At 43.4% G+C, this 17,244-nt stretch overlaps 1 protein-coding gene across 1 annotated transcript in view; it reads left to right on the top strand.

Moving 5' to 3' along the window:
• FREM3 (FRAS1 related extracellular matrix 3) overlaps window positions 1-17,244 on the top strand; it is a 146,600-nt gene that overhangs the window by 74,674 nt on the left and 54,682 nt on the right. The window contains exons 5-6 of the mRNA XM_075335800.1: window positions 2,525-2,650; window positions 4,171-4,422. Of these exons, the coding sequence (XP_075191915.1) occupies window positions 2,525-2,650; window positions 4,171-4,422 (378 nt within the window). The remainder of the gene's footprint in view (window positions 1-2,524; window positions 2,651-4,170; window positions 4,423-17,244) is intronic.

A 17,244-nucleotide genomic window follows, 5' to 3' on the forward strand; every position in this document is an offset into this window, starting at 1 on the left:
CCAAATTATCAGCTTGAAAATTACCCTAATATATTTTGTCAAACAATTAATTCACCCCTACACCCCTATTGTGGTGGCTGGATCTGCTTCTCTTTATTGTGGCTGTGATGTTCGGCAATATTGATCATGTTACTTCTCACAGCTGCTTTTCCAGGTTTGCCTCGGTCTGGAGCGCAGTCATCAGATTGATAAATCATACACATCACATAGGAGATACTGGAAGCACATACATCACAGGAGGGGCTGGGGGCATATATACATTACAGGAGGGGTTGGGGGCATATATACACCACAGGAGGGGCTGGGGCATATGTACAGCACAGGAGGGGTTGGGGACATATATAAATCACAGGAGGGGCTGAGGGCATATATATATATATATATATATATATATATATATATATATATATATATATTTATATATATATATATATATTTGTAGTGAGTTTCTTTCTGACTGAGCACTCCACCCTATAAACCAGGCTGTGTTCATGATCCTTATACCAGGAGTCCTAGCTGCCCAAACATGGAGGTTAGTCCAGATAGTGGCATTTCAAGTTACATTTTTTAGTCTAGCTGCCCAGGCATGGATGTTTTTAACCTAGATAGTGGCATTTTAGTTAGGTACCTGGAATATTGAGATTTACCTTGCCGTTGGTTTCCGGGCTTACATGCATTGGCCAATTCATAAACTAAAAATCTCATTTTTTCATATAGCAGTAATGCAGTACCAGAGTTCCCTTATACATTGATGGCATTTAGTGTGCAGTTGTATCCATTTTGTATTGGCATATATATATATATATATCACAGGAGGGGCTGGGGCATATGTTATGATTTAGGGACCGAGGAGGATCAAAACATGCTGAAACTCAAAAAGTAACCAGAGTGGCTGCAACCTTAACAGACTGCAGACCTGATCCTGACATACAACTAGAAGTAGCCGTGGGACGAGCCTACGATGAACTAGTCGTCTCGACACAGCCGGAGAACTAAATATTCTTACAGATAGAAATATAAGAAAAGCTAATCTACCTCGAAGCAATCCCCAAAGATATAGATAGCCCCCCACATGTAAAGACTACGATGATATAGGAAAACACAATACAAGCTAGAAAACAGATTCAGAAAAATGATTCCCAAACTATCCTTATAGTAAAGGATAGGAAAGAGAACTGTCTGCAGCCGTAAAAACCCTAAAAATCTCAGCACGCCTGACATGGTAAAACCCTGAGACCACACGGCCTTTTCCCCACTATATCAGTACTCTGATGTTACTGGGATCCAAAAACACCAATATAGATGAGGGACTGAATTAAATACCAAGCATGACAAAACACAGCACCGCGAGAGGTAGGAGGCTCACTTCACTGTGGGAGGCAGGAGGCTGAGAGCACCGCGGGAAGGCAAGAGTCACACAGCAGATCAGGAGGCAGAAAGCTCACGAACCGCGGGAGGTAGGAGAGCTCACTTCACTGCGGCAAGCAGGAGGCTTACAGCAGTGGGAGGCATCTACAAAATGGAGGCTGGTAAACCTCATGCTTCTTCTTCTTCTGTGGCACAGGAGCGCAGTACATCTCATGCTTACCCCGACCTCAAAGTATGTCCTCAGCAGGATGGCACAGGCTAGCAGGCTGAGGACATCATAGTATGCGCACCACACATTGTGATTTAAAGGGCCAGTAACCGACAAGGCCGCGGCTGACGCCCGAAAACTGCGATCACCAGGAATGTGCTCGGGGGCCACATAAAAAGTAATCAGGGACCGCATACGGCCCGCGGGCCGGAGGTTCCCCACCCCTGCTCTAACGGAACCGTGATAATAAATCACTACAGGACATGTGAAGCCAACTTAACATGTATTATTAGAGACATCCCCTTCTTTCTCCTCCTGGACTGATTTATTAATTCTCAAAATCCTGAATTCATAGGTAAAATCTCTCTACAGTGAATGAAGTGTTTCATTTCCTGAGATATCAGATGATAGTTGGAACCTATAAAGTTCCATGGGGAACAGTGCCTGTGGTTTCAGGAGAACTTGCAGCAGGATGTCTGCCTCTCCATCCTCCTCCTTTTCCACTCACCAAAGAATTTTAAAAGCTCAATTGGTCAGCTCGTACTGTATCTCCCTAATGTGAAAATATACAGATTTTATAGATGTTGAGAGTGAAATATCAATCAAGGAGGAGATATTTAAGATGTATTATAACATTTCTTATTTTTATATGTACTATTCAATTATGAAAAAAATAAAAAAAATGACAGATACTCTTTAAGATATTTTTGAGAGTGAATGATCATCGTAGAAGACAAAATAATTTGAGGCAAAAAAGTATATTTCAATCATAAGGTATAACAATGTATTACAAAGTTTCTTATCTTCACTAGTATTATTGATTTATGAAAAACATAGTGTAGTTACTATATCGGTATATAAAGTGACCGGGTGCTATACTAGTCTAAATACTATACTATTATATGTTGTGCACAATAGGTATTTTAAGTATTTCTTGCTTCTTTCTAGAATCTATGGTATACATTCCCCAGTCAGAGTATAAAATTGAAGAAGACATTGGAGAACTACTAATTCCTGTTAGACGGTCGGGGGATAGAAGTCAAGAACTTATGGTAGTCTGCTCAACAAACCAAGGTAAGTTACTTAAGAATTCAGAATACCAGGACATTACATAGATTTACTGTGGAAGGAAATCTGGATATTTGTGTCATCTTTGCCATTTAGTCTAAATATAAAAATAAATGATCTCTACAGTAGGATGTAAAGTGTATCTACAGTGTAGCTGTGTATATACATGGACACAACTGTGAACACCAGTGGTAATTAACTTAATCTGTTTTCATAAATCTAGAGTACTCGGCTGGTAACTGAAGATTTGCAAGGTACTCATGTTTAGTTTGGTCCCATCCCCCTTCCCATTGAGTGGCTGGACTCTAATGCCTTCTTAAATGCACTCTATTTTAAGTAAGCCAGGGTCATGCAACCTTTCTTTCCTATAATGAATAAGATGAAAGCAGGGTGGACAAGTAAAATGCCCTCCTGTTCTCATCTAACTTTTTAAGAAAAACCTCCCATTAAGGCTAGGTTCACATTTCCGTTAAATTGTATCAGTCACAATCCATGGCTCTGGTAAACAACGGAATCCGTTTGGCGCATGCCGTTGTTTCCCATAGACTTGTCTTAGTGGCGGATTGCGACTGATGACCTTGCATTGCATCCGCTGCGCCGCGGTCAGTCGTTTTTGGACTGACCGCTGGGCGGAAACAATGCAGACTGTAACGTTTTTCAGGCCGTCAAAATTAACGCACCGTGCAGGAATCCGTCGCAATCCGTCACGCTTGTAATGTTTGTCTATGGTGCTGGATTCCGTCGTAATCCGTCTTACGACGGAATCCAGCGCTGGATTCCGTCATGCTCTACTGAGCATGCCCAGCACGTTTGGCACACCCACTGGGCTGTCCCAAACACAAACGGATCATGACTGATCCGTCAAAAAACGGATGCACAGTGGATGTAACGGACGTGACGGATCAGTTTTTTCACAGGATTCCTGTGAAAGGAATCCTGTGAAAAACACATCCGTTGCGTCAGTTGACATCTAAAAAAACAACTGATCCGTTGCTGACGGACCTGACGGATTTAAAACAACAGAAATGTGAACCTAGCCTAAGTTTTCTTTACTAAATCTGTGCATATGTTTATGTAGTATAATGTGTATGTCATACTATAATCACCTACCGCCGCTTTCTCTGGGATCCAGCACTCTTCTGCTCCTTTTCTCAATGACATCATCGCTCTTCAGACTCTCCGGATCACTCTATGCTGTATTTGTGAGCCGGAAGTCTCTTTTACAATGTAAGTCTATGGTGCCTCATTCTGTCGCTCTATAGACTTACAATGTAAGAGCTATTTTCAGGTTACACATAGCGCAGTGTGACCTCGAGTGTCTGAAGTGCGGTGATTGGTGATGTCACTGTGAAGGGGAGCAGAACGGTATTGGATACTGGTGAAAGCAGTGGTAGGTGAGTATAATAACACAAAGACACTACACTACATACACATATACACAAAATTAGTTTCTGCTTCTTTAAGTGTGAACTGTAATGTTGCATGTTAAGTAGATGCTAAAAGTGTCCCTATTTTAATTGTTATAGGCACAGCTACAGGAACTGTCCCGTCATCAGTTTTGTCTTATTCTGATTACATCACTCGTCCAGAGGACCACACTAGCATTATTCGTTTTGACAAAGATGAAACAGAGAAAAACTGTCGCATCATCATAATTGATGACTCTCTATATGAAAAAGAGGAGCTCTTCAATGTTACTCTTAGCATGCCAATGGGTGGACGAGTGGGGAATGAATTCTCTAGTGCTAAGGTGGTTATCCTGGCAGATACAGACGATGGTAAGAGGACTGTAAGCATGATATAAAATGCATGTAAAATACTGAACAATAAACACTTCAAAAGAACAATGAGATGCACGGCCACAAAGATGTGATACAGGATTCAGAAGGATGGCTGTATAAGTGGATCCTGTTGTCAGTCAATGCAGCTTAATTCACATAGACGTAAAAGGCTGCACTTTTCTGCCTTGTGAAAAGCAAATAGTATCTAGGTATACACTGTTCACAGTAATAGTGAATGGCAAAAGAATCCAAGTTTACATAGCATGTGTTACATTCTGTTGAAGTAGTACATGATTTTTGCAGAATGCGTGTAAAGTGGCAGGATGTTGTGAAGCGTATATATATTGTACACATTAGAGTAAGGCCGGCTTTGCACACTACGACATCGCAGGTGCGAAGTCGGTGGGGTCAAATCGAAAGTGACGCACATCGGCGTCACTTGCGATGTCGTAGTGTGTAAAACTTTTTTGATACGATGAATGAGCACAAAAGCGTTGTTATCGTATCATCGGTGTAGTCTCCGACATTTCCATAATGCCGCTGGTGCAGCGACAGGTACAATGTTGTTCCTCGTTCCTGCGGCAGCACACATCGCTGTGTGTAAAGCCGCAGGAGCGAGGAGCATCACCTTACCTGCGTCCTGGCTGCTATGAGAAGGAAGGAGGTGGGCGGGATGTTTACATCCTGCTCATCTCCGCCCCTCCGTTGCTATTGTCCGCCTGCCGTGTGACGTCGCTGTGACGCCGCACAGCTCGCCCCCTTAGGATGGAGGCGGATCGCCGGCCAGAGCGACGTCGCAGGACAGGTGAGTGCATGTGAAGCTGCCATAGCGATAATGTTCGCTACGGCAGCTATCACAAGATATCGCACGTACGACGGGGGCAGGGACTATCGCACTCGACATCGCAGCATCGGCATGCGATGTCATAATGTGCAAAGCCGGCCTAAGTAGTAGGGTGGAAACACAATCAAACTAGTACAAGTAGCGTTTTTCCTGCCAAGACAGCAGTTTTTGGTGCAGAAAATTTGCACATAAAGCTTCAACATGGGAACATGCCCTAAGACATACAGTAGGGAAAATAAGTATTTGATACACTGACAATTTTGCAAGGTTTCCCATTAATACACAATGGACAGGTCAGTAATTTTTATTGTAGGTACACTTCAACTGTGAAAGAATAAAAAAAAAAAAATCCAGAACATCACATTGTATGATTTTAAAATTATTAATTAGCATTTTATTGCATGAAATAAGTATTTGATACAGTAGAAAACAGAACTTAATATTTGGTACAGAAACCTTTGTTTGCAAAAACAGAGGTCAGACATTTCCTGTAGTTCTTGACCAAGTTTGCACACACTGCAGCAGGGATTTTGGCCCACTCCTACTTACAGATCTTCTCCAGATCTTTCAGGTTTCAGGGCTGTAACTGGGCAATATTGAGTTTCAGCTCAATCCAAAGATTTTCTATTGGGTTCAGGTGGGGAGACTGGATAAACGACTCCAGGACCTTGAAATGATTCTCACGGAGCCACTCCTTAGTCACCCTTGTTGTGTGTTTCAGTTCAATATCATGCTGCAAGATCCAGCTGCGACCCATCTTCAATTCTTTTACTGGAGGAAGGAGGTTGTTGTTCAAAATCTGGTGATACATGACCTCATCCATCCTTCCTTATATACGGTGCATTCGTCTTGTCCCCTTTGCAGAAAAGTACCCTCAAAGTATGATGTTTCCACCCCCATGTTTCACAGTTGGGACAGTGTTTTTAGGGCTATATTCTTCCTCCAAACATGGCGAGTGAGGTTAATACCAAAAAGTTCTATTTTTGTCTCATCTGACCACATGACTTTCTCCCATGCCTCCTCTGGATCATCCAGATGGTCATTGAACTTCAAACAGGTCTGGACATGTGCTGGAGGGAGAAAGGGGAGCCAGCACGATCTGAGAGAGGCATGCATCATATAAAAGTGAAAATTTACAGATTTATTCCAAATGTACTATAATACAAAATGAGATTTTTAGCAAATAATTGATCAATTCTTTGAGCCACCCCTGCCACTTCATGGCAAATCTCAATAGGGGGGTCCTACTCTATATTATGTATTTCATGTGCCATGCAGCCTCCTAGATAAAAAAAATAATTAAAAGCAGAACCATATTGAAGCACACATACCTGTAACCTATATATAACAGCTTCCATGAGGCAAAAAGAGGCAACTGTGGATATAAGGTCAGCCCAGGTCCCAGCTTGTGTAGCAAACGCCACACACACACCAGGACAATATCAGAACTGACCTTCACAGTGCCAGACCAGTAGCCATCAATAAAGGTGGACCTTTATTTGGACCTGTGCTGGAGGGAATAAGTAGATATTGCGTGCGATGCAGGATTTTAAACCATGACAGCGTGGTGTGTCACTAACAGTAATCTTTGGGACTGTGTTCCCAATTCTCTTAAAGTCATTGACCAAGTCCCCCATGTAGTTATGGGCTGATTCCTGACCTTTCTCAGAATCATCGTTACCACATGAAGCAAGATTTTGAGATGAGCCCCAGACTGTGTAAGGCTATGTGTGCACATGTGCGTATTAATTGCAGTTACGCTGCGATCTGCAGCGCAGCGTAACTGCATACGTCCTGCGTCCCCTGCACAGTCTATGGAGATTGTGCAGGAGCCGTGCGCACGTGGCATATTAGAACGCAGCGATTCGGCTGCTGCCCGAATCGCTGAATTCTAAGAAGTGACATGTCACTTCTTCCATGCGGTTTGCATACTGTCTCTATAGGGAGAGGCAGCATGCAGAGCGCACGTTCTCTGCCGGCACCATGCGCTTCAGAATGGAGCTTTTCAGCTGCGCTCTGAAGCGCACCTTTTAGGTGTGGTGCAGAGCGCACACGTGCGTACATAGCCTAAGATTGACAGATATCTGTATTTCTTCAATTTTCTAATAATTCTGCCAACAGTTGTTGCCTTCTCACCAAGCTGCTTGCCTATTATCCTGTAGCCCATCAAAGTCTTATGCATGTCTACAGTTTTGTCCCTGTTGTCCTTAGACAGCTCTTTGGTTTTGGCCATGGTGGAGAGGTTGGAATGTGATTGACTGAATGTGTAGACAGGAGTCTTATATACAGTGCTGGCCAAAAGTATTGGCACCCCTGCAATTCTGTCAGATAATACTCAGTTTCTTCTTGAAAATGAGTGCAATCACAAATTCTTTGGTATTATTATCTTCATTTATTTTGCTTGCAATGAAAAAACACAAAAGAGAATTAAACTAAAATCAAATCATTGATCATTTCACACAAAACTCCAAAAATGGGCCAGACAAAAGTATTGGCACCCTTAGCCTAATACTTGGTTGCACAACCTTTAGCCAAAATAACTGCGAACAACCGCTTCCGGTAACCATCAATGAGTTTCTTACAATGCTCTGCTGGAATTTTAGACCATTCTTCTTTGGCAAACTTCTCCAAACTACCATTTTGAGATCTCTCCACAGGTGTTCTATGGGATTCAGGTCTGGACTCATTGCTGGCCGCTTTAGTAGTCTCCAGTGCTTTCTATCAAACCATTTTCTAGTGCCTTTTGAAGTGTGTTTTGGGTCATTGTCCTGCTGGAAGACTCATGACCTCTGAGGAAGACCCAGCTTTCTCACACTGGGCCCTACATTATGCTGCAAAATTTGTTGGTAGTCTTCAGACTTCATAATGCCATGCACACGGTCAAGCAGTCCAGTGCCAGAGGCAGCAAAGCAACCCCAAAACATCAGGGAACCTCCGCCATGTTGGACTGTAGGGACCATGTTCTTTTCTTTGAATGCCTCTTTTTTTTCCCTATAAACTCTATGTTGATGGCTTTTCCCAAAAAGCTCTACTTTGGTTTCATCTGACCAGAGAAAATTATTCCAAAACGTTTTAGGCTTTCTCAGGTAAGTTTTGGCAAACTCCAGCCTGGATTTTTTATGTCTCGGGGTAAGAAGTGGGGTCTTCCATGGTATCCTACCATACAGTCCCTTTTCATTCAGACACCGACGGATAGTACGGGTTGACACTGTTGTACCCTCGGACTGCAGGGCAGCTTGAACTTGTTTGGATGTTAGTTGAGGTTCTTTATCCACCATCCGCACAATCTTGCGTTGAAATCTCTCGTCAATTTTTCTTTTCCTTCCACATCTAGGGAGGTTAGCCACAGTGCCATGGGTTTTAAATTTCTTGATGACACTGCGCACCGTAGACACAGGAACTTTCTGGTCTTTGGAGATGGATTTGTAGCCTTGAGATTGCTCATGCTTCCTCACAATTTGGATTCTCAAGTCCCCATACAGTTCTTTGGTCTTCTTTCTTTTCTCCATGCTCAATGTGGTACACACAAGGACACAGGACAGAGGTTGAGTCAACTTTAATCCATGTCAACTGGCTGCAAGTGTTATTTAGTTATTGCCAACACCTGTTAGGTGCCACAGGTAAGTTACAGGTGCTGTTAATTACACAAATTAGAGAAGCATCACATGATGTTTCAAACAGTGCCAATACGTTTGTCCACCCCCTTTTTTATGTTTGGTGTGGAATTATATCCAATTTGGCATTATGACATTTTTTTTTTTCATTGAAGACAAATTAAATGAAGAATACCAAAGAATTTGTGATTGCAATCATTTTCAAGAAGAAATTGAGTATTATCTGACAGAATTGCAGGGGTGCCATTACAATACTTTTGGCCAGCACTGTACAGGTAACAAGTTCAGACAGGTAGGTGCAATTAATACAGATAATAAGTGCAGAGTATTAGGGGTACTTTGCACGCTGCGATATCGCTAGCCGATGATAGCGATGCCGAGCGCTATAGTACCTGCCCCCGTCGCACATGCGATATCTTGTGATAGCTGCCGTAGCGAACATTATCGCTACGGCAGCTTCACACGCACTCACCTGCCCTGCAACGTCGCTCTGGCCGGCGACCCGCCTCCTTCCTAAGGGGGCGGGTCGTGCGGCGTCACAGCGACGTCACACGGCAGGCGGCCAATAGAAGAGGAGGGGCGGAGATGAGCGGGACGTAAACATCCCACCCACCTTCTCCCTTCCGCATTGCCGGTGGATGGCGGGCGCAGGTAAGGAGATGTTTGTCGGTCCTGCGGCTTCACACACAGCGATGTGTGGAGCTGCAGGAAGGACAAACAACATCGTACCTGCGGACGCACCAACATTATGAAAATGAACGACGTGAAACAGATCAGCGATTTTTGACTGTTTCACGCTCGTTTATCTTCTCTCCTAGGCTTTACACGTTGCGACGTCATTACCGGAGCCGGATGTGCGTCACTTTCAATTTGACCCTGACGATATCGCAGTAGCGATGTCGCAACATGCAAAGTACCTCTTAGAGCTTTTTAAAGAAAAAATAACAGGCCAGAATTCTTCTGTCTGTCACAGTTGAAGTGTAACTATGATAAACATTACAGACCTCTCCATTCTTTGTAGGTGGGAAAACGTGCAAAATCGGCAGTGTATCAAATACTTATTTTCCCCAACGTATGTTACAGATTCACTAAATCTAGAATAGCAGTTTAATTATACACATTATTTCTCATTCTGTAAATATTGACTTGTACACATTACACATTAGATATTATATATCTGTCTATCCATTTTTTGATCAATGTATTCTCATCATAATTTGTTTATTTACCAATAAGATATAATACAAAAAGGTAAATAGCCAGCTTACCCCAATCACTTGTCTGTTATGGTGATTTCAGACTCTGAAGGATCCGACAAGGAGAAAGTGGGTGGAAGCAGACTCAGTGAGATCAGGGAGCAAAAGAAGATTTTCATCCAGCTATGTTTTAAATATAAAGACGGTTCCTGGAGTGATATGCTGGTTGAAAATTTTCTTTTGTTCCCATTTACCAATAAGGTTATAGCTTAAAGGCCCCGTCACACACAGAGATAAATCTTTGGCAGATCTGTGGTTGCAGTGAAATCATGGACATATTGTTCCATTTGTACACAGCCACAAACCTGGCACTGATTGTCCACAATTTCACTTCAACCACAGATCTGCCGCAGATTTATCTCTGTGTGTGACAGGGCCTTAAGCCTGCTTTACACCTTTCAATTCTGTATACGATATCGTATGCGATGTGACACGCCCCCATCGTATGTGCGGCACGTTCAATTTGTTGACCGTGTCGCACAAATGATTAATTGCTATCACACGTACTTACCCTTCCATACGACCTCAATGTGGGTGGCGAACATCCACTTCCTGGAGTGGGAGGGACGTTCAGCGTCACAGCGACGTCACACGGCAGTCGGCCAATAAAAGCGGAGGGGCGGAGATGAGCGGGACGTAAACATCCCGCCCACCTCCTTCCTTCCGCATTGCCGGCGGGAGCCGCGGGACGCAGGTAAGATCTGTTCATCGTTCCCGGGGTGTCACACACTGCGATGTGTGGTACCTCGGGAACATTGAACAACCCGACATGCAATTTTATGGAAATGAACGACGTTTATGCGATGAACGGTTTTACGTTCAATCACAATCGCACGTAGCTGTCACACGCTACAACAACACTAACGATGCTGGATGTGCGTCACTTACGACGTGACCCCGCCGACACATTGTTAGATTTGTTGTAGTGTATAAAGCCCGCTTTAATTTTCTCCTAGGTTTATTGTGATAAATCAAAAAAGAATTCAATTGTATGTTACCCTTCTTTGAGTGGCCATAAGGGTAAGTGCCACAATCAGGGTTCACAGCATTTTGGACGTAGCATGTTTCAGCTATGTCCAAAATGCTGCAATGTACAGTACAAGCACAGTGGATGGGATTTTTAGAAATTCCATGCCCACTGTGCATGTACTGCCCACAGCATAAACTTACCTCTTATAAATGTTTGTTAGTTTTCTAATGCCTTATTTTGAGTGTTTTTTTGTTTTAAAGTGAATCTGTCAGGTGCAATATGCAGCCAGAACCACGAGCAGTTCTGGGTGCATATTGCTAATCCCTGCCTAACTGTCCCTGTATACACTAGCATAGATAAAGGGATCTTTAGAAAAAGTATTTCTAAAGATCTTTTACCGTATGCTAATGAGGCCAGGGACTAGTCCCCTGGGCGTTAGTTCCTGCTCTCATTCTACCCTCTTAGCATGTTAGTACGCCCAGACGCGACAGTCGACGGGCTGCTCGGATCCGGATCCACAGTGGCTCGAGGGGTCTCCGGATCTGAGGTGGGGACGTGCGGCCGCTCGAAATGAAAAAGGGGGAAAAATATTTACAAAAGAGGTGGAAAAATTGAGTAATGTTCGTGACGTCACCCACAGGTCGTGGTAAAAGTGGGATACTACCGCTGCTGCATTTGGGAGAGAGTGCCCGGGTGCGATGGGATGGCAGCTTGTGATGTTAACCCCTCCGTGGGCAGGGGGAAGGTGTCCGGGGCTCGGTGTTGGAAGGCTGGGGACCCGTCGGGAGTAAAGGGGTACAACGTACTCACACAGTCCAGAGATGCTGACACTGACAACGGATAAACCAAAGTCCTGAATTCCCTGTAGCCTTTGTTTGAACACGCTGAGTCCGTGCCCTTTTGGCGTTGCTGGTTGGTCTGAAGCCTTGTCCCTTGGCACTGTGTTTACTCTTTGTTGATCCCTTTCGCCTGAAACTACTCGGGTCCCGCTCACCTGCGTGGCTAGCGGAGTGAGCTTGCTCTCTTGCTCTCAGGGTTCATGCTTGGGATTTTCTGGACGGTTTTTGGGAAGTCCTATCCCCCTCATTGCGCTAGTACCCCGATTTTGAACCAGGTGAAGAATGGCTCATGAAGACTCCGTCCTCGTTAGGTGAATTACTGGGCTGCATAAAACTACTTCCCAGCCTAGGGTCCGTGTGACCCGTTGTGCCCTGGCCCCTGCCCGGTTGTAACACAAGGCAGCCGAACTGCCCTCCGTGGCAGTACCGTGCCCCCTGTCACTACCCTCTGCGACTGGGGTTCCAGCTCCTTCCAGGCCAGGCCAAGCCAACGTCTGGCACCTGGGATGGGTACAGGAGCCCAGCTCCACAGCGTGACCTTTTTCTGTCATGGCTTACTGACTACTCTTTGACTACTCCTTGACACTTCTGGCCCTCCTTCTAAAATCCCTCCATCTGGGCGGCCCTATTCCCCTCAGGCTGCCCAATGGGTGTCTGGTGGGTGTGGTGCAGAGTGTTCCTCAGGATTTGTGTATACCTGTTCTTAGCAACACCAAAGGAACAGGAGCCGTAACCAAGGAGGAGTGGGTACCATGCAGAAGGGCAGATTGCACGGAACCCTTGTGACGACTTGATAGGCCAGGGCGTCACACTAACATGTTATTCAATGCCCATTGCCTATCGTCATTAGCGGAGATGTGCGTTCCTGTGTCCATTGTCACCACATTAGACGCCAGACAGTGCGCATGATAAGCATACCCTGCACTTTCAGTCATGTGCACTATGATGCCCAGTGTATGCGCCATGGCTTCAGAGAGGTCTAGTGCGCATGACCAAAAGTGACGGTACTTCTGATCATGCGCACTGCCTGGCGTCTGATGCGGAGACAATAGACACAGGTACATGACCATGCTAAGAGGGCGGAATGAATGCAGGAAATAACTCCCTTGTGACTATTCCCTGTGCTTATTAGCATATCATAAAGGATCTTTAGAAATGCTTCCTCTAAAGATCTCTATCTATGCTACTTTATATTGGGACAGTTAGGCAGGGATTAGCAATATGCACCCAGAACTGCTCAGGGTTCTCAGTGCATATTGCGCCTGACAGGTTCCCTTTAATTCTCAGTAAGGTTTTCTAATTTTATTTGGAATCATCTTAAATTTAAATGTGATTTTAAGTGGATTAGGTCAAAGTAAAATAAAATCCCCCAAATCCCACCCATATTGCATTTAGTTCATATAGATGCCATGGGTGAATAGTTCTTTTCAAACTGCCAATTACATGGCGAAGGAAGCAGACTAGTGCCATTGTTCATCTATTTTACATTTTGGCTATCCAGGACCTAGACTTTTTCGTATCCTTTAAGACAGCTCAAGAAGCACCTGGGCATGGGAACACGATCTCATGAATTGTTGCTCTAATCATAAATTTCCTGCTCATGCTGTATCCTATGCACACAATCAATGTACAAAGCCTTGAAGGATGGGGGGGGGGAGAAAAGGTTTACTTCCCTTGTAGACACACAACAAAGGTAAGCTTTCTTAGGCTGCTTTCAGGGGCTCCTTTGAGGATTAGTGTAAATGGCCCTTTTTCAGAAACAACAAGGTAAAATGAGAACATGGGTAGATGGCTGATATCACTGAGACAGACGGATTAATCTGTGGAAGAGGGGCATCAGCCTTAGAACCATATAAATAGCATTTGGAGTCATAGTATGTGATTAACAAAATATCATCTGTAAAAATTAATGAAAATGACTAATACAGCATCTATGGGTAGAAAAGAACAGGTAGATCGATAAAAATTAGAAAACAAAAACATATTGGAGAAAAGCTATAAAAACCCATGAAAACAAGTAAAATTCCAGCTGTCATTCTTCAATTGTCCATTTGGGGGAAAAAAATGTGCTTTTTTTATACACCAGTTTTGTCCAATTAAAAAAAAAATGTTTAGAGAATTTTGCTTCCTTTACTAGCTGGGATTAGGAGGGTACCAACAAGGCAGAGTAAATCAGGGTAAATCAGTACCAAATAGCTCTACTTTTTAGGGGAGTATTCCAAGAATATCAGTGAGCCCTGGGTTATATTATCCAAGATAATCTTTATTATTTTCCTATTTCTCCTGGAATAAAGAAAATAAATTACCTTACTAAAGGAAATATCACCATAAATAAATTCATTAATAGTGTTAATTACCAAATCATAATTGTTTGGTCTAGGAAGGTAATCTCTCAAGTATTAAAATGGCCACCTCCTTGTTACATTGACAAAATCATGCCCAAGAACATCAGTAGGACCCGAGCCTCGGCCTTGTCTACATTATAGGACAGGTTTCTGTGTCACAATATGATGTCCATTGTTATTCTATAGTGATTACCTTACTAGATAAAATGAATGGGATTTGCTGTTTAACAAAATTTAGGAATTATTTTTAATGATGTTTTTTTAACTATAAGATGCACCGGACCATAAAATTCACCTAGGTTTTTGAGGAGGAAAATAGTATGTTGAAGCAAAAAAGCATGGTCATGACGCATGTAATGGGTGAGGTTTGCTGCTGACCCTGTTATGTGGGTAATGTCCCCCAATTCTGTACTAATGTCCCCTATCCTGTGTTCCTCATCATTGTGCGTATGTACTCCATCCTGGTATATATGTTCCCCATCTTTGCCCCATTCTGGTATATATGATCCCCATCCTGGGCCCTTTCTGGTATATATGGCCCTTATCCTGGTACATATGTCCCCATTCAGGTATATATGATCCCACCCTGGTATATATGGCCCTCATCCTAGGATATATGTCCCCGTCCTGGTACATATAGCCCTCATTCTGGGCCCATCCTTGTATATATGATCCCCATCCTAGTATATATGTTCCCCATTCTGGTATAAATGTCCCTCATCCTGGTATATATGATCCCAATCCTGGTATATATGTCCCCCTTCATGGGTTAATCCTGGTGGATATGCCTCCCATCACACAAGACACACATAAAAAATAAACAGTTATGCTCACCATCCCTCCACTCTACTGGTGCATGGTGTCCTCTTCTGATGCCAACAAGTGACTTCAATGTATAAGTGATGCAGCACATGACATCAATACCATGTGCCCCTAGTTACACCCTAATGTCAGGTGCCAGAATATTCACTTCTCCCCACGCCTAGTATTATGTGCATGGGGAGTAGTGAATATTAATCGACTTTAATAGCAGACATATGTGATCACCTAGCTCCTGGCTTCCTGCAGCAGCTGGACGATCAGTTGTGCTAGCTATTAAAGAGAATGAATATTCACTGCTCCCCACACTCACCTCTTGGCACCAGCTTCACTGCTGAGAGGAGTGCTGGATTATGAGCATGGGGAGCAGTATGAATATTCATTTATTTGCAGGCACACTATTAGACCCAGCACAGCTCCAGCCTCTTGTGACCCTGCTTCTGCCTTCTGTGACTGGCTACTGCATTGCATCGCCCTCCCCTCACAGCCACAGCTGGGTACATCTGCACTATTAGGCTATGTGTCCACGATAGAATGTACCTGCGGATTTTTCTGCATGAAAATCCGCGACTTTCGCGGCAAATCCGCTCCTTATTTTTGCCGCGGATTTGCCGCGGATTTGTTGCGGATTTACCGCGGATTACCGCGAAATTGCCGCGGATTTTGATGCAGATTTTTTTTTTTCCCCATTCTATACCCAAAATCCGCACAAAAATCCGCAACAATAATTGACATGCTGCAGATTTTTCCGGATCAAAATCTGCGGCAAATCCGCCGCGGAAAAATCCGCAGCATGGACACAGCATTTCCAAAATGCCATTGAAATGGCTTGGAAGTGCCGCTGCTGCAGATTTTCGGAAAATCCGCGGTAAATCCGCGGCAAATCCGCGGCAAAATCCGCGTTAAATCCGCAGCGTGGACACATAGCCTAAGGCTATGTGCCCACGCTGCGGATTTTGCGCGGATTTTGCCGCGGATTTGCCGCGGATTTACCGCGGATTTTGATCCGGAAAAATCTGCAGCATGTCAATTATTGTTGCGGATTTTGGGTATAGAATGGGGAAAAGAAAAAAAAAATAAACGCATCAAAATCCGCGGCAAATTCGCGGTAATCCGTGGTAAATCCGCGGCAAATCCGCAGCAAAAATAAGGTGCGGATTTGCCGCGAAAGTCGCGGATTTTCATGCAGAAAAATCCGCAGGTACATTCTACCGTGGACACATAGCCTAATACCCACGTTCCTCCAAATTTGAGGGGGGAAGTGCGCACTTGTTTATTCTCAGGTAACTTCTTTAAAATAAAGTATTTGCATCCAGTTCTCAGTTTTTTCACTATGTAAAATGAATGAAGTTTTTTTTACTATGCCTGTAAAAAGAACTTCATAATACCCAAAAAGTCCATCTCTGAGGTTAGTGAGCTGTGTCGGCCCTCATTGGTGGCAAGTGCAACTTCACAAGAAAGCACAGAGTGCTAATTGTTTAAGAAGAATCAGTCTAATTATCTGCACAAGCTAAACCTTGTAATGTGAAGCAAAATCCTTTTATCCTATGAAGGTATTTAGATAATTACAAGATATAATGCTGAGAGAAATACCAGGCAGGAAAAAAAAAGGGAAAAAGGTAGAATTCAATCTCATTTCCTATGTGCATGAGTTTATTGGATAGTTTAGCTATTAGATTGCCGTAACATATGACTGTCTTTCCTATTCAGTCCCATAGAAGTAAATAGAGTGGTGGTTGCTTATGGACACTACTGCTCCATGCACACAGGAGATTTTATGAACCCTGTTCTAGAGATCAGTGCTGATACCAGTGAACAGACCCTCATTGACCATACATGTTGCTTCTAAGATAACTTATATAGTCCTCACATCTTACTTTAACCCCATCCTGGCTGGGCGATTTTCCGTTTTCGCGCTTTCACTTTTTCCTCCCCTTATTCCAAAAGCCATAAAGTTTTTATTTTTCCATCAACATATCCGAGTAAAGTTTTTTGGGTTTTTTTACAGGATGAGTTGTACTTTTGAATGGCATCATTCAATTTATCATGTAATTTACTGGACAGCGGGAAAAAATGGCAAATATTACAAAGCAGCTATAAAAAAGCAATTCCACATTTTACTGTAAAAATGA

This window comes from Anomaloglossus baeobatrachus, chromosome 1 (assembly GCF_048569485.1).
Source record: "Anomaloglossus baeobatrachus isolate aAnoBae1 chromosome 1, aAnoBae1.hap1, whole genome shotgun sequence".
Classification (NCBI taxonomy): domain Eukaryota; kingdom Metazoa; phylum Chordata; class Amphibia; order Anura; family Aromobatidae; genus Anomaloglossus; species Anomaloglossus baeobatrachus.